This window comes from Monodon monoceros, unplaced genomic scaffold (assembly GCF_005190385.1).
Source record: "Monodon monoceros isolate NGI ecotype Baffin Bay Population unplaced genomic scaffold, NGI_Narwhal_1 Super_Scaffold_18, whole genome shotgun sequence".
Lineage (NCBI taxonomy): Eukaryota > Metazoa > Chordata > Mammalia > Artiodactyla > Monodontidae > Monodon > Monodon monoceros.
Window position 1 is genome coordinate 1,614,564 of NW_021703774.1, and position 23,607 is coordinate 1,638,170.

The window sequence follows — 23,607 nt, forward strand, 5'->3', positions numbered from 1 at the left end:
GCGGCAGGGGGATGATGCTGGAGAGGCCGGCCTTGGCCAGGTCCAGCTTCTGGGACAGGTGGAGCGGCGGGTTCACCTAGCTGGAGGGGAGGGGAGGGAAGGAGCCACGGGAGGGCTTTGGAGGACAGCTTAGTGTCAAGGGCCCCGGGGGAGACTGCTCTGCCCTCTCCCTGAGGCACGGGAAACAGTGGGACCTGAGCCCCACACGCTTCCCTGCCAGGGAAGGGGGCCCCGGCTTCTTGGGGAGCCTTCCCCACACTGTGTCCTAACAGCTTTCTAACAGTGAAAGCTGGGGGCATCCCACCCCAGGAGGCTGGGAGGCCAGGTGGTGGTCATGGGCCCTGCCACCCACAGCCCAGAGCTCAGGTCCCCAAGCCTTGCCCTCCTCACAGCCCCAGTGCTCCCGCAGCAGAGACCCTGCGGCTCGGGGGAGGGAACAGCCTGGGGAACCTCAGGGCCGCGATGCAGAGCATGGCTTGTGGACGCACGGTGCTGACCAAGGCCTCCGTGGATTCTTCAAGGATTAATGTCTGGAAGGGCCAGGAGGAAAGGAGAATTCCCCTCAGAGAGGGACGCCAGCCCCGGCTCAGGAACTTCAGCGTGTCGACGTCGAACTAGGATGGAGGGACGCTCAAACCTCTGCCCGCGGCCCCCCTACCGCCCGCCCCCAGACCCTGCCTCACGCCGGGCGCAGGCCCCGCCCTGGCGTTCACCGTGGCCCGGCCCCTCCGTAGGCGTCCGGGGACGGGGGCCCACGAGGCAGATACTTTTGCCCGGCACCTGTCCGGTGGCCTGGCCGCCTAAGAGGCCAAGTCAAGCAGCTTCCAAGCCAGGGCTAATATCCAAAACCCAAGGAAGCGTGAGCCCTCGTTTTTTCCTACTTTCCTCCGCAGCTCTCAAAAAGCTCCAGAGAATTTCCTTACCATCTGTTCTTGTCCCAGAAATTCCAGAATACACTCATAGGCTTCCCTTTCCGACTGGCGCAATCCTGCAGCTGGGAAGAGGCCTGGCTGATTCTCTCGGTGCAACAGGAAAGCAGAAACCCCCTTCCCCCCACCCTCGGCCAAGAGGGCTCGGCAGCCGTCGGGGTCCAGCGTGGGTGCCCCAGCTCCAAGAACTAGCTTCTCCAGGCCTGTGGCCGAGAGTGGACCTCAGGAGCCTCCGTGGAAAGGCAACTACGTGGGGACCTGGTTAAGAGATTTTCTGCATCAGGTACGGCCAGGATAGGACAGCAATGGAAAGAGAGAGTCCTTTAAGTCACCCCCAGGGGCCGCAGATAGAAATCCCTGAATGGGGGGGGGACTGGAAACCTCAAATCGGCCTCAGCATCTCCCCTGACGACTGGGCGGGTGTAACCCTCGGGCGAGCCTCTCTGAGCAGGGACCCAGGTGTGGACACAGAGACCGGGGGAGGGGGTGAGGCTAAGAATAGGCCTGTCCACCCACGGCCGTCGGGAGCGGGTGAAGCAAGAGGACGGAGGTGGCGGCAGCCCTGGGACCCGAAGCAACACCGGCCACTAAGCCTGAGGTCAGGCCACTTCTCACCGCCCTGCCGCAGAGCACCCTGGGTGTGCAGGTGGGGTTAAAGGCACGGCACAGCCGCTATGTTTCAAGTGCCCGAATTCAGGGCCCTGTGCTTTACGAGCCCTGCGACCTTCCCGGGTTAAAGTCCCTCAGCTCGCTTCCCCGTCCGTACAGTGGAGAGGATGACCGCCCCTATCACTGTTGTGAGGATTAAATGAACGAAAGCGTGATAATGATAAATAATAAATGATAACAATAAATAATTAACACAGGATAATGACAAATAAAGGAGAAATCTTGAGCAAATTAAATTCTCCTTTAACTCGGGGATGATAATCACAGTGTCTATCACTGTTATGATGGTTAAATTAATTCATTCACATAAAAAATTTAGAATGGCCCCTGGCCCACAGTAGGAGATCAATAAGTGCTTTCTTCTTCACACGTTTCATTGAGCACCTTTTACGTGAAATGTGCTCTTTCAGGCAGAGCTTACAGACGTAGCGTGGACATACCAACAGGTCCCTTCACGGGACATTGTTTCGTGTCCTTGTGAAGGAATTACTTCTGCGTCTGCTCGTACACTTTTGTGTGTATGCATATACACATATATATGTATGTGTATGTACACACAGGAGGTCAGAGAAAATCTCACTGACTGAACCTGAGTGGCCCTGGAGGCCGTGAGGAGCAAGCCCTACAGATATCTGGGGAAAGAACTTTCTAGGCCAGAAGAGCAGCCCTCGCAAAGGCCCTAGGGCAGGACCACGCCTGATATGTTCCTGCAACAGCCCGAAGGCCTGGAGCCTGGAGTTGGGGGAGCAGGGAGACTGGCCAGCCACGAAGGCAGAGCGGTCAGGGCACAGGTCAGGAGGGCCTCGCGAGGCCACTGTAAGGATGGCTGTAGGGACTCTGGGTTTTGCTCTGTAAGGGATGGAGCCCTGGGTAGGTTCCCGGTAAAACAGTGGCAGGTGGCCTGCTTTGTTCAACAGAATCACCCTGGCCATTGAGTTGAGACTAGAGAGTTGGGGGGATGGTGTGGAGCGTGGCAGGGGGTGCACGGTAATAACCCAAGGGAGGGGTGATGGGGGCTGGGACCAGGGCAGGTAGGAGAAAGCGCTCAGACTCTGTATCTATGTGGAAGGCAGGACCGAGAAGGGAGAGCAGTGAGCTGGGTGCGAGAGAACACAGAAGCACAGATGTGAAGCCTGAGGGACTGCACCAGTGGGTGGGGCAGGTCTGGGGCTGGCAACAGAGTCCGGAGGGAGCGCAGCTGGGACGCTTACGAGGCATCAAAGTGGAAATGTCACCGGGCAGCTGGATTTAAGAGTCGGGAATTCAGGGGTGGGATCTTGGACTTGCTGACACACCGGTGGGTCTAGAGGTCTGCCGTGGCTCTCCTGAACGGCCAAGAGCCCCAGACAATGTCCTGGCCCCCATCCAGCTCCAGGCCCCTCAGGGAGGCAGGTCTCAAAAGGGACAGGCATGCAGAGACCAGAGCTGAGACTGGGCAGCCAGGAGTGGGCAGACTCGTGCCGATCAATGAGTCCCCAGCGAGGGCTGGGCAACCAAGCACCATCACCTCTGAGCCGCTGGGAGCTGAGACAGAGCCCCTTCCTGGGCTAACTCACCTGCTAAGTTAGGGTTCCAAGAGACACGGTCAGCCAATGGTGAAAAGGTGACCTGTTTAATTTTCGCTTGTTGGGAGGTGAATCCATCTGCGCACTCGGGGCGGCAGCCAGGGCGGGCTGCAGAAAAGGAAAGGCAACTGGCTGAGCGGTGCCCCCTCCGGTCCCACTGCCGGCTCCCCGCTCCCCCCCCCGGGAAGTGGGGACCCTCTAAGGGCCCTGCTTCCTTCCCACCTCTCTGCATGTGGATGGTTCAGACTCAGAGGTGGCCTCCCATCGCTCTGCCTTGGGAGGCTCGCTGCCGAAATCCTGAAGCCCCCGACCCCTTGCCCAATTCATAATCCCATTCTGCCCTGCGGTTGGGGGGCTAACAGCCCCCAGATGTCTGCCTAGGTCCTGCCTGGGAGCAGGAGGTTAGTGCTGCCTGGCCGCGTCTCCCACGCTGGACACTGGGTCCCCAGCCGGGGTGCCCACTGCCCCTGCCCCCAGAGGACCCTCCAGGGGCCCGTCTCCTCCTGCCGCCCTGTCCTGCTAGCTGGACTTGGTTGCTCCCTTTGCCGGGGAGCTTCCCCCTCGGCATGCACCCTGGGGACACTGGTCACGGTTTCCCTGGGCCTCACTCCTTATAATGGTCTAAAACACAGAATCCACAAAATCTGGGCCGTGATCCACGACTCAGTTTGGTGGAAGAGGTTCAGGTCTGAGATTGGGATGCTCACACTTTTCCAGAGACCCTGGGCTGTGTCCCCTCGGAGCCCACCCCAGAATGGAGCGCCCCGGCCCCCAAAGCCGCAGTCCCTGGAGCCCAGAGAGGGCAGAGGGCACAGTGGGGCCAGCCTACCCATGGGCATCTGCCCAGCCTCACGCCCTGCCCCGGGGCCGCCGCGAGGGCCGGCGGAAGGGACGCCTCACCTGACACTTGGTGCCTCAGCTCTGGGGCCCACGCCCATCCTGGGCATCGAGGCTCCAGGGGGCGCTGCGCTGGGTTCCAGAGCAGCCCCTGCAGGGCAGGCATGGAGGTAGCCGATGCGAGCTGCCCTCCCCGCCCCGTTGTGACCTGGGCGGTCCCCCCCCCCCCCCCCCGCCCCCGACCTCATCCAGCTTTGGAGAAGAGGGGCTGTTTCTCCCCCCAGAACGGCTCTGAGGAGGCTCAGCCCCTCCCATCACTGAGCACAGTCTCAGAACCCCCAGGGGCTGCCGTGGCCCCGGGTCCTTCTCGGGGAGGGACCCCCAGAGCCCAGCTCCTCGGGCCCCGGGCGTAGGGGGACCAAGGAGCTTCAACTCCTGCTTCCATCCTGCCCGGGGACGCAGAGAGCTTCCCCCCACCCCACCCCCTGCCCCCCAGGGACCTGGCCAGATCCTCTGCTCACGAAATTCAGCACAAAAGAACCATCCTCACCAGCTCCGCCTCACAAAGACAGACTTTATTGGAGTATCTGGCACGGAAACCCCACCGCTCCAGCCCCGCAGCCGAGGACACAGCCACTTCTCAGGTGCACCAGGCATCACACAGGACCAGTAAGTCAACGCAAAGGACTCGCGGGCGTGGAGGGCGCACTCCGCGAGGACCCGGGGCGGCAGGGGGCAGAGGCTGTGCTCAAGGGCAACGCGCTCAGACACCCACCGCAACGGAAGAGCGCCCAAAGTCTACACGACGGGGCAGGCGCACCCAGAGCCAGGATGCTGCGGGCCGGGAGCACAGGGATGCAGGCTTCCCCTCAGGCCCCTCCCTCCTCCCGACCCCTCGGCCGGGCCGCCCTGCCCCGGGCAGCGGGAGAACTGTGCCTCGTCCGGGTCAGGCCTCAACGTTCTTAGAGCCTCGAGCTGTCTGTGTAGCCCCCGTCCTACAGACAGAGGATGCCACGTGGGCAAGGTCAGTGCTTGGTGCGTCCAAACCTCCCAGCCTCAGCTCAGCGGCTCTCTCCTGGGAGCAGGACCCCTATTTGGGGATCTGACCCGGCAGCAAAGGCCCAAGGATGAGAGCCCAGGACCACGGACGGTCCTAGCACGGCCAGCTTCCGGGTCTCAAGTCTCAGCACTAGGCTGATTCATTAACACCCTGCAAGGCGGGTATCCCAATGTCTGTAAAAACAAGGACTTGCCCTCCTTCAAGGAAATCCAGTCTCAGGGCAGAAGCACAGCCAAGTGCGGGAAGGAGCAATGACACCCCCGGCCCTGGGAACGCGCCACAGGGGGCGCCCTTCCAGAAGCACGTGTAAAGCGCTGGTTTTTAGGATGACGACGATGAAAAGGCATCAGAGGAAGTGGGGCAGTGGCGGGGGGGGGGGGGGGGGGGGCGGGCGGTGGCCTGCAAGCCCTCAAGAGGCCCAGAGAAGGTGGTCAGCTCCCGGCCAGGGCCTACTGATGCTCCAATCTGGAGAGGCCTCCAACCCAAGGCTCCAGGGTCTGGGTCGATGCTGGGAGCCTCAGGACAAGGGCGCACACAGTGACAGGGGCCCCTACAAGGAAGTCATGGGGTCAGGAAAAGAGCAGAGCCCAGGAAGAGACTCCGCCAGGACACACTGACCTTTAACCTAGCTCTCGGTGCGGGCATCACAGAGCACATCATAGAGGGGACGACTCGCCCCCAGCCCGGGCACCCCTACGGCCTGAGAGCTGGGAAATGGGGGAGGGAGGTGCAGCCCCCAGCAGCAGTGGGGCAGGAGGGCCAGGGGCTGTTCTCTGGGGATGCGTCCCCTGCCACACGTCTTGCACACGGAGACAGATGCTGTTAGTCAGAGGCAAGGCCTCGAGTCCGGTAGGCCTGTCTCTGGGGAATAAAGCATTGTCATATTACAGGGATCTTGGGGACAAACCACAAATATAAATCCATAGGCCAGAGCTTCTGAACAAAAACTGGTAAAAAAAAAAAAAAAAAGTCTCAGCTCCAGGTCATCGACCTGCGATGAGGGAGGAGAGCCGAAGAGGGCTTCAAGGGTGGGCGGTCTCAGCCCCAGCCCCGCTGGGAAGCAGTCTCTTCGGCCTGCCGGCCACGGTGTCTGGAGCCCAGGGTCACACCTGGCTGATGATCTCTCCATTCTCAGGTACAAACACTTGCACGGGGGCCCCCTCAGGCGATCTCCGGAGCACACACACGGTGGGCACCTGCCCAGGCCAGGGGGAAAGGAGAGGTGGGTGAGCAAAGCAGGTAGAGACATCAGGACAGCAAGCCCGGCCACACCATCCTTGTCCCTTAAGGACGCTGACCAGTGGCAGCACTGGCCCAGCCACTCAGCCCTTGCCTCTGCAGCAGGCTCTCTGTGCCCTCGTCCATTTCCACTCCAGCTTTCTTTGGGGTGTGACAGGCACCCTGACCTTTGCTCCACCCCCACCCCATCCCCCCCCAGCTCACTTCTCATCACCCTCCCCGTCTGGCAGGTTGGGATGGGCTGGGCCTGGGCCAAGGACAGGTCCAAGCTCGCAGGCATGGAAAGGCACATCAGCTGGAGGGTGCGGCCTGGGACTGCGGCCAGGGTGCTGCCAGGCCCAGGATGCCAGCTGCAGCCCAGAGAACTGGGGGCAGGGGAGGGAGGTGCAGCTGGGCCCGGCCAGAATCTTGGGTCTCAAAGCAGCAGCCTGTTAGGGGCTCCTGGAGCACACCCCCTGCAGAGCCCCCCTTCCCAGGGAGCAATAAAGAAAGGCTCACTCAGCACTTCCCTGGCAGTCCAGTGGTTAAGACTCAGCGCTCCCAGTGCAGGGGGCATGGGTCCGATCCCTGGTCGGGAAACTAAGATCCCACATGCCACGCAGCCAAAAAAAAAAAAAAAAAAAACCTCATGCACCGTCCCCCTCTTCCAGAAAGAAAAAGCTGGGCACAGAAATCAAGAGTGGCCATGCTACCTCATGTCGGGGTGCTCCACCTATATGCTGCCCACCAACTCGGTCCCTGACCTCGGGGGACCCCAGGTGATAATAACACCACGTATTAGTACTTACTATGCATTGCTCTAATCATTTCACACATATTAACTCATTTCAAGTTCTTACTGCCCCTCTGTGACGGGTCCTTTAAGACTCCCATTTTACAGAGAGAGTGACAGAGGATCAGAGGAGTTAATAAACCTGCCCAGTGCTGGCAGGGCTGAGACTTGAACCGGGGCCTGCGCCCTTAGCCATCAGTCACCCTGCTTCTCAGCTGGGTGGCGGGAGGGGAGTGGGGCGCAGTAGCTGGCTGACAGGCAGTCACAGGTTATGGCTCCTGCATACACACCGCCAGACTCTCCCTCCGTCCTGGGCACTCAAGTCGGGAGACTGGGGGGTGATGTGGATTGGCCTTATGGTTATAAATAGAGGCCTATCTGTTTTGTAGATCATCGGTGGAGCCATTAGGAAAAAAGGTCTTAGGTGTCTGGGAGGGTCACCTCCACTGGCGCACGTGGACGCGCGCTCTAGAGCTAAACGTGCAGGCGAACTCAGGAGGCCCCCAGGGGAGTCTTCCTGCGGGCCTTCCAGAGCCGCGAGGAAATGCTCTGGGGCCTATTCCTCCGAGCTGAAAGCTGCCCGGCCACCGGACTGCAGGCTGTGCGCCTGCGCCCCAGCGCCGGATCGCGGGACCTGGGAGGGCCGGACCCGTGCGCGTACCTGTGTGCGCGCGAAGCTCTCGGCGCCAGGCGGCAGGCTGCGCACGCGGAAAGCCCCCTGGCGGTCCAGCGAGTGGGGGCGTGAGCTCCGGAGCCGGGCCCGCTCGTGCCACGACCTGAGCTCCTCGGACACGGCCGCCTTGCTGAACCCGCGACCCGCGGGGCTGTCGCGCAAAGAGGGCGTCCGGACCACGCGGCCGTGGGCGGAAGGTGGGCGCTGCCAGCGCGGGGCGGCCGCGTCCTCGCCGCGGCCCGGGCCCCACTCGCCCCACTGGCCGGGCGGCGGGCGGCCCTCAGCCAGCACCAGGTAGCGCGCGGCCCTCAGGCAGGCGGGGGGAGGCCGGAGTCGGGGGCCGCGGGGCACGCGCGGGCGGGGCGGCGCGGGCGGGGACAGTGGCCGCAGGAAGGAGATGTCGGGGCTGCTGCTGCCGGGCGGCGTCGGGTGCGACAGGCTGGAGGCGTCGGAACCGCTGTCCTCGGAGCACGAGTGGCAGGCGGGGCATGGCACGGGAGCGGGTGCAGTCACCGTGTAGTAAGTGGGGCGGCGGCGCGGGAGGGCGCTGCGACCCCTGCCGTCGGGGCCCGCGCGGAAGGGGTCGGTCCTATGGAGAGAAGAGGGGGCTCTGAGCCAGCCCTGCCTGGGCGGCGGGGACGGCATCGCGCGTGCGCGGCCTCGGCCATGCCTCCCCACGTGCCCACAGCCTCCTGGCCCGGCTCGCCCTACACGCCCCTCCTGCACCCCACACCACTGCTCCACTGCACGCTGGGGTTTGGGTCACGGAGGCCACCCACAGCTGCCTCCTGTTCTCAGCCACCTCAGGTGCGAGGCATCCAGTGGCATTTCATCCACACAATTTGAACAGGCGGACACCGTCAAGCGTCTGAGGTGAAGGCGTGAAGCTGGTATGTGGCCCACCCCGAGGGACTACCAGTGAAGAGAGGAGAGGGCGGGCCCCTCTACAGCCAAGGGCAGAGGCCTCAGGAGAAACCGCCCTGGGGCACCTGCATCCTGGACTTGCCGCCTCCCAGTCTGGAGGCGGTGGTTTGTGTCCAGCTGCGCTGCTCTATATGGCAGCCCCAGCCGGCTAGGACTGGGTGGCCGCATGCAGGTGGCCCTCCCCAGGGCACTAGCTCCGGACAGCCAGCGGGGCTGGAATCCAGCCTCCCTCTGCCAGCACCCCGGGAGCAGGCCTGTCCGTCCAGCGGGGGCGCCTTTCACTAATCTGCGCAAAGGCCCTGTGTGTAAAAAGGCCCCCCAGTATGTAAACTATAAGATGCATTTCTGGACTCCAGCCCAGCGCTGCCCAGAAGCAAAGTTAACCTGACGGAAGAACCCAGCAATGTCCTGAGGTGCCCTGGGCTGTCGGACGGTGTGGCCGACGCTGCCTGTCATAACTCGGTCACTGAAACGAGCACCAAACAGCAGGGAACTTGGAAAGGAGCATTTACTGGATTCTCATTATTCATGGGTTCTGTTTGTGTAGATTCACCGACTGCTCAAACTGATTTGTAGCCTCAAAATCAACACTCCTGGCGCTTTCGTGGTCACGTGTGGACACACGCAGGGTGGTGAAAATTCTGAGTTGCCCAGCAGGCTTTCCCAGCCGAGGCTCTGAGTTCTGGGTTCAGCTCTCATGCTATTCCCGCAGTCTATTTAGTATCACGCTTTTCATATTTTTTGTGCGTTTTGTTGGTGATTTCAGTATTTAAAATGGCCCCAAAGTTGATGCTGCAGGGCCACCTGGTGTCCTGAGCTCAAGGAAGCTGGGACGTGATTTACGGAGAAAATAACGTGTTAGATGAGCTTCGTTCAGGCGTGAGATCTAGGGCTGTTGGCCCCGAGTTCAGTGTTAATGAGTCGATGGTACGTATTAGATAAGGTGTCTTTAAACAGAGACCCCATAAAACAAGGTTACGTATGGATCAGTTTACAGACACGTTGTGACCAGAAGCTGTAACCCTGTGTGTCCCCGGGAGCAGTGGTTCAGCGTTTGCACTTCACAGGACGTAACTACCCAAGTAATGAGAATCAACTGTACGTCAGTTGAAAACGTGACCCGTCCATCGTCAAGAGACTAATAATAAAACGATCACAGACAACTGCAAAAGTATCTTCTAAGATACACTCCTGCTCTCGCAGGAGAGTCTGCAGAGACGGGAAGCAAAGTGGAATCTGGTTGTGCAAAGAGACAAAACCGGAGTCTTTGGAAGAAAACACCTTGCTTCACAAGTGACTCGCCCTTGGCTTTGCTGGTTGGGGCTCAGCCTCTATTGAGAGGTGCTTAAGAAAAGATCCCAAGGAGAAGCCACTGCACAAGCCATGTGTCACCCACGGGTGTCCCACATAATCCTGGAAGCCATCACCCTCTGAAGGTAAGTTCTCAATGGTGGGTCTCGCCCCCTGCATCACTGGGGTGGCCTGTCTCTTACCTCAGGGGCTGTGACTGGCCCCTCCTGCCCTGCATCTCAGGGGTGGCTGGGGCACTGATGCGGCCCTGCCGCTGCCCGGCAACGTTGCGGACGGGGACCACGTAGCAGGAGGCAGGGCTGGAGTCGCTGGGCCCATCCTGTGGGGTGCTGGCCGGGCTGCTGGAGATTGGAGGGATTGGAGACAGGTCAGCAGCAGGAATGCCTCCATCCAGGGGCTCCGGCGTGCGGAGGGACGGACTCATGCCTCCCACCATCACACGCAGGATGGGGGTCTCCTGCACTGTGCACCCCCGCCCCGATCCCACCTGCTCCTGGCCCTCCCTTCCCCCCGCCTGACCTGGACTCGCTTCCAGGCTCGGAAGACTTCCTGGGCTTCTCGTAGGGGTGGTCCAGGCTTGTCTCCTTCCAGGGGCTGTTCTGGATGGGGGCCCGCTCCAGGCCCCCCGTGTCAAGGCCTGCTGGCTGCAGCCCCTCGAGGGTTTGGGGCGGGAGAGGCCGGGAAGGCGCATCTGGGGGAGGTTTTGGCACTTGAGATGCCTCTGCAGGTAAAGGAAGCCCGGGAGGGCAGTGGTGTGGGAACCAGCCCAACCAGAACCTCCGTGGCCTGTGCCTGGCCCGCCCTCCCGTGGCTGTCAGTCCGGCAGTGCCAGGCCATGGCTCTGGGTCCAGATGCTTCTAAACACTTTATTCTCCTTTCAGACTTACTCCTTACAGCTCCATTTTATACCTGCCTCCTACAGGAAGCCTCCCCAGATTGCCTCTCTTGGCTCACATGACTCCCCTTTCTAACCTTTACTCCTGATGCCATGTCTGCAGCTAACCTCCTGTTTCCCTATTTTTCCTCTCACGCTGTGCCCACGTGTGCTGTTTCCTTACTGGCCTGGGCCCTCCCCTGGGCAGAACCTCACCACCTTCTTGGCCCACCTTGACCCCTCAGCATCGTTAGGGTTTGTCACCAGGGTTCTCAATCTACGGACTTTTGTTTTCTCCCTCAGTGCTACCCTGTTTTCACAAAGGGCAATGACCGTGGCCGGATGGCTGAGGCTCTGACGGGTGCGTATTGACGTAAAGGCTAAGTCCCAGGCACAGGCAGGGAGGCCTGGGGCCCAAGGCTCTGCTGGATTCCCCTTCCCCTCCCGGTCACGATGACCGAGCACCTGGACCGGCAAAGCGTCAGCACATCCCCCCTCTCACCCACGCACAGGGCGAACAGGCGGAGCGGACGCTGAGCCCAGCCCGGCTCCCGCCTCCTTTAGCTCACTGAGAACTCACAGCCGATGCCGCCCAAGCCCCGAGTTCTCGTGCAGGAGCCCAGCACTCACAACAGCCCCTAAACCGCCCTCTCACCTTCCTCACGGAGCAGCCCGTCCAACAGGGAGCTGTCATCTGAGGCGCCGAGCTCTGGGGAGGCCAAAGGAGAGAGGAGGAGGTGAAGAAATCCCCCCGCAGATCTGGGGCATCAGCAGTGCTGAGCAGCTGCCCCGCCCCCTTCCTGACAGCATCCCTTATCGGGAGATACCAACCATGTGTTCAGTACTGTGCTAGGTGTGAATTTATCACTTGGAAGGAGAAAATAAAAGTCAGTAAATAGGAGTGAGGAGACAGGAAACTCCATTTTAATCCTGGCTCTGCCATTAGCTTTGTAACCTCGAATAAGCCATTTCAATGCTCTGGGCCTCCGTTTCCCCATCTATTAAAAAAAAAAAAAAAGCCAGGCCTTCGTCTGGCGGGGTTTCCAGGCAGTGGAGGGGAAGGCAGAAAGTCATTTTGGAAGGCCCCCGGGGTAAAGAGATTTTTGCTAACTGTTGTGTAGTCTTCTGATACCGTAAATACAGCTCAACTCAAGCACCCGCAAATCTGAGAACCCCTGCATTACCAGTGAGAGTGGGAACTGCAGCTATGGGGTCGTGGGCTCTCACAGTTCAAGTGAGAGTCTGGCCGTCTGGGTCAGGAAGGTCCTTCCCTGGTGACGGGACAGCCACCTAAGGACATGGAGGGTGGCCCTTCTGCATGGGTAGCAGTCTGGACCCAGGAAGACAGAGGACTCAAATTTACCATTGTCCTGAAAACACTGAAACTTCAGCTACTCGGTCTACACCTAACATGACCTGGATGGGACTCACAAAGCATTTTCAACTACATTTGAGAACACGGGTGAGGGCAAACTGACGATCGCTAATTATTTCTCTTGGGCTTTTCTAAGTGCCTTATATACGTGAATTCACGTGATCCTCATAACAACCGTGTACGGTAAGATGACCATCTCCCTGTAGCAGCTCAGGACACAGAGGCTTGGAGGAGCTGATAACATAGCTTAGGTCAAACCGCCGGAAGGTGCTTGAGTCAGATTCACACCCAGACCGTCTGACCAGAGTCTGGCCCTTCACCACCACCATTTATGGGCTCTCCTGTTAGCTGGCCTTTCATGCAGAGGTCATTAACCAGAAAATTCTAAGAAAAGTAGATTCCGTTTCCAGCCATCTGAAAATCCTCTATAACAGGGACTGGCTGGTGGCAGGCCTGTGGGACAAATCCAGTTAACGGGCTGCTTTGTTTTTATTTTTGGCCACACCGCGAGGCATGCGGGATCTTAGTTCCCTGACCCGTGCCCCCTGCAGTGGAAGCACAGAGTCTTAACCGCTGGACCACCAGCGAAGTCCCTTAAAAAAAATTTTTTTTTCTGGCTGCTTTTATAAATAAAGTTGTATTGAAACACAACTGTGGGTTTGTTTACGTAACGTCTGGCTGCTTTCATGATACGATGGCCAAGCTGAGTAGTGATGACGGAGGCCACATGGCCCACGAGCCTAAAACATTTACTCCCTGGACCTTTACAGAAGTTTATCAACGTTTGCTCCTCCATTTAAATGAGACAGAACCTTTACACAGAGCAGTCTGTAAACCATGCAGGGTCGGCTGCCCACGGAGCAGCCCGGGCTTCGCTCAGCTCACACCAGCCCGTGCTTTAAGGTTCAACTGGGGAGACATGCTCTTACCTAATGCTGGTTCCCAGCCTCTGATCTTTTATAAAAACCCGGGGAACCGAGATGTTTATTTTTCACAAATGTCAACTTGAAGAAATTGTGGGACTGTTACTGTCACGGTCCAGGGATGCCGGGGTCGGGGGCTGGGTATAGTCATGTGTTTTGGGTTTGAATATACGGTCTGGGAAGACAGCCGTCACCCTCGGCTGTTTAATCACAGGTGGTTCATGGGGGCTGCTTGCTGTCTTGGCCACGCTGCCCCACAGCCCTGCCCTCGGCGCAGCAGCGGCAGGAGGACACCCCAGGCAGCGGCCGTACAAACGCTGGGCATCCTCAGAGGCTGCGCTGTCCCGTGCAGCGGCCACTAGCTGTATGTGGCTATTTTAAATTAAATTAAAATTTTAGTTCCTCAGCCGCACGGGTCACAATCCAACTGCTCAACCGTCCCATGCAGTGAGTGCCTGCCACATGGGACAGCACAGATCTGGAACGTTTCATCAGGGAAGAATTCCTACCAGTGTTGCCAGCACGGGCGCCGCTAATCAACAAATGCGTCCTGATCACCTGTTACGTCAGCTCGGTGCTGGGGGGCCTTTCTCATCAGGCTCCCTGGGGTCGATTAGTCCCGCAGCTGACCGCTCCCGCCACCTGCAGAGGACGAGCTAATGGCTGCCACCTGGTATAATTAGAGTGACCTTCCTGCGGAGACCAAGAGGGTGGGTGGATTTCTCTAACTTTTTTTGGGTTAGTCTGTTTGCTTTTTTTTTTTTTCTCTTTAATTCAAAACACCTTTCAGCTACTAATTATTTTTTCATACATCTTTATTGCTAGTTAATTATTAATCCCTCTCTACTTCCTGCTTTCAGGGCGAGCCCAGCTGGGCAGATGACCAAGAGCAGGAATTACCTGTCTAGAACCACCTCCTCCTGGGCTCCCAGGAGAAGACATTGCAACCAGGACCTCAGGCCTCGTCGACACAGGACACTAGACCCAGGACCTCAGGCCTCATCGACACAGGGCACTAGACCCAGGACCTCGGGCCTCATCGACACAGGGCACTAGACCCAGGACCTCGGCCTGGTCAGGACAGGACATTAGACCCAGGACCTCGGCCTGGTCAGTACAGGACATTAGGCCCAGGACCTCGGGCCTCATCGACACAGGGCACTAGACCCAGGACCTCGGCCTGGTCAGGCCAGGGCTGCAGGTGGAGAGCATAGCTGCCTCTCTGATCAGGAGGGTGGAGGCAGTCGCATGGCCAGGCCCCTTCCCCACAGCTCTATTTCCCCTGGACTAAGTGCCCCCTCCCGCGGATGGTTGGCCAAGCCCCAGGCGTGTCCTGGCCTGCTCCCCACTCCCAACAAGCAGCCTCATCGTCGCAATGATAGTAGCAGAGCCACAGCCCTACACCGTCCACCACCCCACACCGCAGGCCTGTGGTCAGAGGAGCCCACAGGGCGGTGTGCGGCCAGACGGGACACAGGAGGGTCTGGGACACACAGACGGGGCACAGCCCCCCGGGCCGCTGCCACCAGGACAGCAACGAGCCCTCGGGGGCTTCCGTGCCCAAGCCAGCAGCTGCCTGTCAAGGGGAGGTCGCGTCCTGGGCGCTGTCAGGAACACAGGGAGGACGGAGGCCCCTCTCCACCAGAGCCGGTCGGCCGTCCTGCCTGGGTCTCCCCGTCGCCCGGGGTTACCGGGCCAGCTGTCGCCTGGAGGCATCTCCTCCCTCGTCCTCCACTCCCGGCTGCTGGGGGGGACCTGGGAGGCATCTGGACTCACCCTAAATTAGAGGCCACGTGCCCAACCGGGGCAGGAGGCGGCCTTGGCACAAAGCTGACCTGAGGGGCAGGGGTGGGAGCTGGGGAGCGCAGGTGGAGGCCCCAGATCCAGTTCAGCCCAGGGCCCAACTCCCTGTGCCAGCTCCCTCACACGCACGGGAGGCCTGGGACCCAGGAGAGGCCTGGGGGAGGGCGAGCCCAATGCCCTGGCGCCGGAACGGAAGGGAGGCCTCCAAGGACTGACCTGACAGGTTGGGCTCGGGTCAGGAGAATGAAGAAGCCACACGCGAGGGCCCAGAACCACTTGCTGGAAGAGGAACCGGCCTGGACGCATGATGTCCACTGATGCCTGGGCCTGGACGACTCACTGCCGCACAGTTGGCGGGCGCTGGACCCCGGGCTCAGGGACTAGACTAAGAGGCACAGCAACTAGAGAACAGAGCGCGGGGGCCCCAGTCCTGACTGGGCGGTTCTAGGTACTTCAGGGACGGTGGGTATGCACTTCCACCAGAGCATCCACCGGCAGCCATGGGCCCTGCAGCCGTTCAGCGAGCAGATATGCACAGAATGTGGGCCCTCGGCCGTGCTCACGGGACCACCTGCCCTGTGGGCCTGGGATCAGAGGGCTGGACAAGCCCTTGAGATAAGCTGAGGTCAGCCTGGGGGTGCCTCCTGTCCGGGAGGTCTCCTGCAGGGCGTGGATTTCGAGGGAGGAGTGGGTTGTTTTCTAAGGAAATGGGGAGGGTCTCAGGGGAGGGTGATGACTGGGCTGAGGCTTGTGGGGTTGCCACGGGTCAGGATGGGGTGGGGCGGACCGGGGAAGCAGGTTTCCCCCGACGACGACGGGGATGGGTCGGGACGGGTCTGGGACCAGCCGGATGGGTCTGGGACCGCCGCTGCTCACCTGGGCCTGGGGCCAGGGCGGGAGGGGCCCCGTTGCCTCGCTGCCACTCCCCCAGGCAGCGCTGCAGGTCCCGCAGCTTCTTCTCTTCCTGCTGCACCGCCTGCTTCCGCTGCCGGCGCGCCTGGCGGCCCAGGTTCCCCTCCCGGCACAGGCGCCGCGCGGCCTCGGCGATCTGCAGCTGCAGGGCCAGCTCCCTCTCCAGGCTGCTCAGTGGGTCCTGGGGGAGGACGCAGTGAGCGACACCGGAACGGCCCAGACCCCCAGCAGACGGCGGCGTCCAGGGCCCAGGCCTCCGAGCAGCTGGCCCAGGACCCACCCAGCAGCCTGACCCCGAGCCAGGCGGGGAGGGACTGAGGTGGACGCTTCCCTCCCACCCCAAAGGGCCGGGCAGACGAGCCACCCGTCACACCACGGGGAGGGACCCGAGGGTCCAAGCCACCCCACGGCCCTCCTCCTGTGCTGAGAAAGGGGAGGACGGCCCCAGGAGCCAGAGCGACCCGTCCGCACAGGCCACTGCCTCTCCGGGCCGGCTGCGCTCTTGGCTGGCCTTCTGCCCTCAGAGGACTGAACCCCATGTCCTCCCTTGAGGTCCCAGCCCTCCCTGAGGCCACGTGGGCTACACGTAGGCGGGTGCCCCTTGTCCACGCAGAGCCAAGCGGCCTGAGCTGTGTGATGCTAGAGCAGAGACCCCTGCAGAGGGGAAGCAAGGCCTGGGGACCACAGCCGCCAGCCTCGGGGAGCAGGGACGGCGCCCTGCAGCACCTCACCTCTCTGTGCAAGGCCCACTCGTCCAGTTTGTAAGCGGCTCCGATCCTGCGGCGGACCTTGGGGGCCTTCTCCCCCAGTCTGAAGGGGTACTCTGCAGGCAAGATGCCCGTCAGCTCCTGCAGGGGAAGCAAGTTCGTGCCAAGCCGCTCTCCACGCATCCAGCCCTTGGCCGAGCAGGAACAGCCCATCCGGCGGGCCCTGGGTGACCTGTGCCGCCCTTCCCCAGAGGCCTCTGCCCATCTCCACGCGTCCCAGCGTCCAGGGCTCTCCCTCGTCCGGGAATCTGCCCTGGCCTGGCTATGGTCCCCGCAGGCGCCTCCATCCACTCGGTCCCCTGCGGCCCCTCCTCTGCCCAGCCATATGCCTGGGCCCTGCGGGGAAGAGCTGTCCCCTTGCTGTGCCATCCGGTGCCCCGTCTGACCCCCAGAACTTTCTCAGGACCGGGCCTCCCACTCCTCGGCACCGACAGCCCAGCACGCGGCTCCAGGCCCGGGGTTAAGCCCGTGCTTGCGCGGCGGGGGGCCCAGCCTCACCGCTTCCCGCAGGCAGATCCTCCTCAGCTCCTCCAGGCAGGCCTCCAGCCGCGCCTCCAGGGCCCTCTGCTGCTTGCGCACCGCGTGGGTCAGCTCCTTCGCGGGGGCCACCGGGCTGTCGGGGCCTGCGGCGGGGCAGGGGCGCGCGCTCAGGGGAGCCTGTCCCGGGCGCCACGGGACGCCCCCGGGGCTGACGGCGCACACGCGCGCTCAGGCGGCCTCACGCCTGACCAGGCTGCGGGCCGGCCGCCACAGCAGGCCGTGTCACACCCAAAAGGCGGCGTGTACCCCGGCGGCCCAACGGCACCGTTATGGCTCGGAGGGACGGGCGGCCCCTTGGCCGTGTGCGGTGAGGGCCAGGCTGTGGTCAGAGCCCGTTCCTTCCCGCCCTTCCCTTCCCAGCCGCCACCCGTGGCAGGTGCCTTCTTCCTTGTCTGCTCCCCCACCCCTCTCACACACACACACACACACACACACACACACACACACACATGCATACACATATACACACGCATACACACATACATGCACACACATAGACATACATACACACACATACACACTCACACGTGCACACATATACATACACTCACACATACACTCACACACACATATAGACACACATACATACACACACATATAGACACACACATACACACACTCACACACATACACACACCTACACACACACACACACTGCATGCGCCTCTTCTCTCTCTGTCCAACCAGACCCGACTGGGCCCATCGGCTGTGGCCAACCTGAGCCACGGCCCCTTCCCGCGAACCAGATGAGTTTTCAGCTTCTTAGGGATCATGGGGCCAGAGCTGAACACGGCAGGTAGCTGTTCAGATAGGATTGACACTCCAGGCCAGAGCCCCTCCTCCCACCCAGGGAGGAAAACTCTCAGCCCTTCCAGGGTCTGCACCCCCCTTCCCCGCACAGTGGCCTCCCCGCCGCCCCCGCCTTGGGCCCCTCAGTTTGGCCGGGCCTGGAGCCTGGGACTCAAGGAGTTGGTGGGGTCGGGGGCGCCTGAAGCCCTCACCAGACTGCAGGATGATGCCACTGTCGGTGTCGCTGACCTCATCCTTGCTTTCCATGGTGGACTTCTGGGAGGAGGGGGCACAGAGGAGGAGGGGCCGACACCCTTCCCAGCCTGGGCCAGGATGTGCAGGTGGCCTGGAGTTTCCCCAGCTTTTAAAAGAACAAAAAATGATACATGTAAACCCCCTTGCCTCCAAACAGAGCTGTTGAGTCAGGTGGGTGAGGGTGGGAGATGTGGCGTGAGGCCCATGCTTCCGGGGGAGTGAGTCTGGGATGGGGGTGTCAGTGCCAGGGGCGCTGCGGACAGAAGGCTCTGTGGGCCTCTCCAGCGCACCTGCCCTGGGCCCAGCCTGGGCCCCTGCCGCCTCCTTCCCAGAGAGGCCTCCGAGCCCAAGGGGTGACAGCAGTGGTGGCCACAGAGACCACGACACTGGGGAGAAAGCCCATGAGGACAGGAGCAAAGAGAGAGGATGGAAAGGAGGGAACAAGAAAAAGGTGGGAGGACAAGTCAAGGAGGAAGGAAAGGAGAGGAGGGAGGGGAAACGTCAGTGCCAGGAGGGAGGCACGGTTGACGGTCCTCAGCCCGAGACCCATCCCGCCGCCCCCATGCGTGAGGGCACCGGGCACTCAGCCAGGCCCTGTCCCGAGGCCCACAGCCCAGGCTGCCTGCTGTCTGTCTACACCAGGCGGTCCACCCGAGGGCAGGTGCCCAAAGCCGTGAGCCAACTCCCGGGCCACCAGCTATGCCTGGGAGGCCCCTCGAAGGGGAGGGGGCCCGGACCTCACACCCCACAGCCGGGAGCGAGGCAGCGCGCACGTGCATGTGTGTTGGGCGCGTGCTGCCGGGGCTGGAGGGGTGACCAGAGCCGAAGCTGCCCCAAGATGGGAAGGAGACCACGGCCACTCTGCTTGCCCGGGCTGGGCGCACGTGTGCAGCTCAGGTAGAGTTCCAGGTGTGCGTCTGCCGGCAGCAGTCACCCCGGCCGCACCCGCTGGCGCCCCCTCTCTCCTCGCCAAGTCTGCACCCCTGCTCAGGGTCCCAGCTGGCCGGGGCCTGGCGGCGGCTGGCTGGAGCCAGGATGGGGAGCGCGGGCGGGGCCCGGGCAGGCGGCCTGGAAGGAAAGCCCAGCCACCTCCTCCCTGAGTCAGCCATTGAGCAACAGTCCAAAAGTCCTCCGGAGTGCCTGTCTGGAGCTTCTCCTGCTTCTCCTCAGGGCACCACTGCTGGATGGGGGGGGGCGGCTCCTCAGCCAGTGGGAGACAAGCTGAGCCCGCAGCCAGGCCCCTGGAGGAGGGACCGCTGACGGCCAGGCCCCAGGAGCACCTCTCTGCCCATGGACAGCTTTACAGACCTACAGAAACAGCACAGCCTATCAGAGCACCTTGGGCCTCAGTTAAAAACCTCGCCCTGAAAACAATAGGTACCTGCACTTTGGAGTTTCAGTTCTCCAAGAAAGTCTAGAGAGTGGAGGGTAGGATTTTTTTTTTTTTTTTAAAGTTTATATGGGGCCTTTGCGAAGATGCCAAGGAGAGAGCCTGGCCACACGTTCTGGGAACCGAGACCAGGGTACTTGGCGTGAGTTAGCTCTGCCTGGTTCACCCTCCCAAACCCTCATCCCTCCTGGAGATGGAGTGGGACAGACGGCAGGCAGCTCCCCCACCGCCCGCTGCAGAGCCCTGGGCAGCCTGTGGGCCTCCCCAGCAGCCAGGGGCAGGGCCCTGCCAGAGCAAGGAAGCAAGGCCGTCCTAGCACGTCTGCTTGGACGAGGGAGGGGGTGATGTGGGAGGGAAGCCATCAATTACTCACACTTACTAATTAATTATTAACCATTAAGGAGTTGCCTTGGGAAGCTCTGACAACTCAGCCCTGCTTCTCATGTTGTTGCCTGTTGCAGAGTGAGCAGGAATTGCAGGGACCGAGGGGTGGCCCGGCAGAACGGCCCCCTCAGCCCCTTCCTCCCTCTGGCCAGGGTCGGGGGCAGGCCTGCTCCAAGTAGGGCAGAGAGCACGGACCGGAGGTTGGAAGCCCCAGATTCCAGCCTGGATCCTGCCAACACCTATGTGATCTTAGGGGAGCTCACCTCACCTCACCTGGCTGGGCCTCCCGTCCTCACAGGCACAGTGAAAACTGGACGGTACCCGGGGCCCTGGCCAGTCCCCATACTGAATCTGGATAGCGCCAGGTTGAGCAGGAAGGACCCACACGTGTGCGGCCCGCTCATCTGCCCCCCCGGAGGCGGCCCTCCGGCTTCGGGGACCCTGTCCCAGGGCCCGCAGGCTCCCGTGGGTGTTGAAGGCATGGCTTTCAGATACAGGCAGTTCTGGGAATATCCCCGCCTCTCCGCATGGGAACCCTCCCTGCCCTCCAGACCCACAGCCCCAGGTGGCAAGCCCTATCCGTCCACCCCGAACAGAGAAAAAGAACGGAGAACAAGCAAACGAACGCAAACCCCCAGGAAAATGCAGAGGAGGACAAAAGGGGAGGAAGGGGAGCGCCGTGCACTTGCCCTCGGGCTGAGCCACTGGGACCCTCTCCCGTCACAAATGTGGCCCCAAAGGGAGGCCCTGGGACGCTCTCGTCCCAGCCTTCCCCGCTCCCGTGGAAACTGAGGCCTGGGAACTACAGTGCCGGGTCCTCATCCGAGCCCACCAGCACCCCCATCACCCCTGTGCCCTGTGGCTGACGGCCACTGCTGGGCCCCCCACCCCTAGGCCGGCTTGCCCTCGCCCCAAAGACCCGCTCCAGCTGCCCCACCCTCACCTGCTTCCAGCTCAGTCCAGGAGTCCGGGAAATGCCCCCTGGTCCCAAGTCAGGGGACCGAGGGGCCTGGCATGTCTCCTCAGGGTGTCCCAGGCCGCCCCATGCTCTCTGACCCACTTCCGCTCCCCACGCCGATGGCCGGTGGCTGTCCCTCCCCTGGTCCCGCCTGTGTCCCTCCCAGGCTGCCCGGCCAGGGGAGCCAGGTTACTTGTTCCAACTTGAGTCAGAGGGAGGAGCGGTGAGCAAGCCCTTCCCAGAGCAAAGCCTGCCCCACAGGCAGCCCGGGCCTCTGCACTTCCGGGGGCCGCACAGGCGGGAGAAAGGGGCTCCCCACGGAGGAACCCCAGAAGAAGGCTGCAGGGATCAGGCCTTCGCGGCCTCAAGGGCCCCCCTGCCCTGTGCTGAGCCGCCCGCCCCCCCAGATTCCGGCTCCGCGCAGCGCCCAGCGCAGGCGAAGACCCCGGCGCGTGGGGACCACCGGCGAGAAACCTACATGCTGACAAGGAGGGTCCCTGCTCCCCAGACGCTGAAGCGGGGCCAAGGCCAGATGAGATTAGAAACTCCGGGCCAGGCCGTGACCCCGGAACTCCACACGGGGCGGCTCTGGGGTCCCACAGCAGGCCAGGCTGTTCTGATCACAGACATTTCCCTCCAGAATCATCATGGCCGCCACCTCCCTGTTTATCTTTACAACCATCCCTCCACAGGGCCCATGGCGCATTGACCTGGACCCCAGTCCTCTCCCTAGTCCACAGGAGGGCCACTGGGACACCGGGGTCTAAGCTCAGTCCCCAACCACCGGGGGCCAGAGACCAAAATGGAACTTGTTCCCTACAAGAAATGAGCCTCTGGGTCTCCACGCCACTGACCTTCAAGGAAAACCAACAGTTTGGAATTCACTCTATTTCATTGGTGGAAGCAAGGGCCAAAGACACTGTGACCCATCACAGGAGGCAAGAAGACAGACAGCGCTGCACACGAAGGAGACCCCTCAAGGCTTAACGCCACCTGCTTTTCTCACCACGCCCCTCACCTTGGGATCCCAGCACTCACGAGTCTCCAATAGCTCCACTCCCCCAACACCAAGACGACCGCGCCAGACCCTAGACCACCTCCCCAGCCCCAAGACCACCTCTCGAGCCCGTAGACAACCTCCTCATCCCCTAGACCAATCCCAGCTCCAAGACCACCTCCCGAACCCCTAGACCACCTCTCCAGACCCTAGACCACCTCCCCATCCCCAAGACCAAATACCTAGTGCCAAAGACTACCTCCCCAGCCCCTAGACCACCTCCCCAGCCCCTAGACCGCCTCTCCAGTCCCTATAGCACCACTCCAGCCCCAAAGACCACCACCCCAGCCACAAGACCACCTCTCCAGGCCCTAGACCACCTCCCCAGCCACAAGAGCACCTCCCCAGGCCCTAGACCATGTCCCTAGCCCCGCGACCACCTCCCCAGCCCTATATACCACCTCCCCAGCCCCTAGACAACATGCCGAGCCCCAAGACCACCTCCCCAGCGCCTAGACCACCTCCCCAGCCCCTAGACTCTCTCCCTAGCCCCTAAACCACCTCCCCAGCCCCAAAGACCACCTCCCCAGCCCCAAGACCACATCCCCAGCCCCAAAGACCACTTCCCCAGCCCTAAATACCACCTCCCCAGCCCCTGGACCACATGCCGAGCCCCAAGACCACCTCCCCAGCCCCAAAGACCAGCCCCAAAGACCACCTCCCCAGCCCCTAGTCCACCTCCCCAGCCCCAAAGACCACAACCCCAGCCCCAAAGGTCACCTCCCCAGCCCCAATGACTACCTCCCCACCCCCTAGACCACCTCCCAAGCCCCAAGACCACATACTCAGCCCTTAGTCCACCTCCCCTGCCCCAAAGAGCACCTCCTCAGTCCCTAGTCGACCTCCCCATCACCAAAGACCACCTCTCCAGCTTCAAGACCACCTCCTCAGCGCCTAGACCACCTCCCCAGCCCCAAAGACCACCTCTCCAGCCCCAAAGACCTCATCCACAGCCCCTAGACCACCTCCCCAGCCACTGGACCACCTCGCCAGCCCCAAGAACAACTCCCCAGCCCCTAGCCCACCTCCCCAGCCCCTAGCCCACCTTCCCAGCCCCAAAGACCGTGTCCCCAACCCCTACACCACCTCCCCAGCCCCAAAGACCTCCTCCCCAGCCCGAAAAACCACCACCCCAGCCCCTAGAACGTCTCCCAAGCTCTTAGAACACCTCCCCAGCCCTTAGACCCATCCCTAAAGACCACCTCCCCAGCCCCTAAACCACCTACCCAGCACCAAAGACCACCTCCACAGCCCCAAAGACCACCCCTCAGCCCCAGGACCACTTCCCCAGCCCCAAAGACCAACTCCCCAGCCCCAAAGAAAATGTCCACAGCCCCAATACCACATCCCCAAGTGGAAGACAACCTTCCCAGCCCCAAAGACCAACTCTCCAGCCCCTAGACCACATCCCAAGCCCCAAGACCACCTCCCCAGCCCCAAGGACCACGACCCCAGCCCCTAGACCACCTGCCCAGCCCCAAAGACCTCCTCCCCAGCCCCTAGACCACCGCCCCTGCCCCTAGACCACCTCCCCAGCCCCTAGTCCACCTCCACAGCCCCTAGACCACCTCCCCAGCCCCTAGACCACCTCCCCAGCCCCC

General features: G+C 61.7%; 1 protein-coding gene across 3 annotated transcripts in view; it reads right to left on the reverse strand.

Annotated features, from left to right (window-relative positions):
* Positions 1–6,163: 6,163 nt before the first annotated feature.
* The window catches only part of INAVA (innate immunity activator), a 20,303-nt gene continuing 2,859 nt past the window's right edge, over positions 6,164–23,607 (reverse strand). The window contains exons 1-10 of one of the 3 annotated variants that reach the window (XM_029230407.1): positions 20,935–21,006; positions 18,175–18,323; positions 17,132–17,256; positions 16,598–16,714; positions 15,831–16,047; positions 11,509–11,562; positions 10,499–10,700; positions 10,162–10,320; positions 7,778–8,333; positions 6,164–6,256 (exon numbers count right to left, since the gene is read on the reverse strand). In XM_029230407.1, the coding sequence (XP_029086240.1) occupies positions 6,164–6,256; positions 7,778–8,333; positions 10,162–10,320; positions 10,499–10,700; positions 11,509–11,562; positions 15,831–16,047; positions 16,598–16,714; positions 17,132–17,256; positions 18,175–18,229 (1,578 nt within the window). In that variant the 5' untranslated portion in view covers positions 18,230–18,323; positions 20,935–21,006. Of the gene's footprint in view, positions 6,257–7,720; positions 8,334–10,161; positions 10,321–10,498; positions 10,701–11,508; positions 11,563–15,830; positions 16,048–16,597; positions 16,715–17,131; positions 17,257–18,174; positions 18,324–20,934; positions 21,007–23,607 lie in introns of those variants that run through there. The other 2 variants (XM_029230406.1, XM_029230408.1) reach the window with 2 other exon arrangements.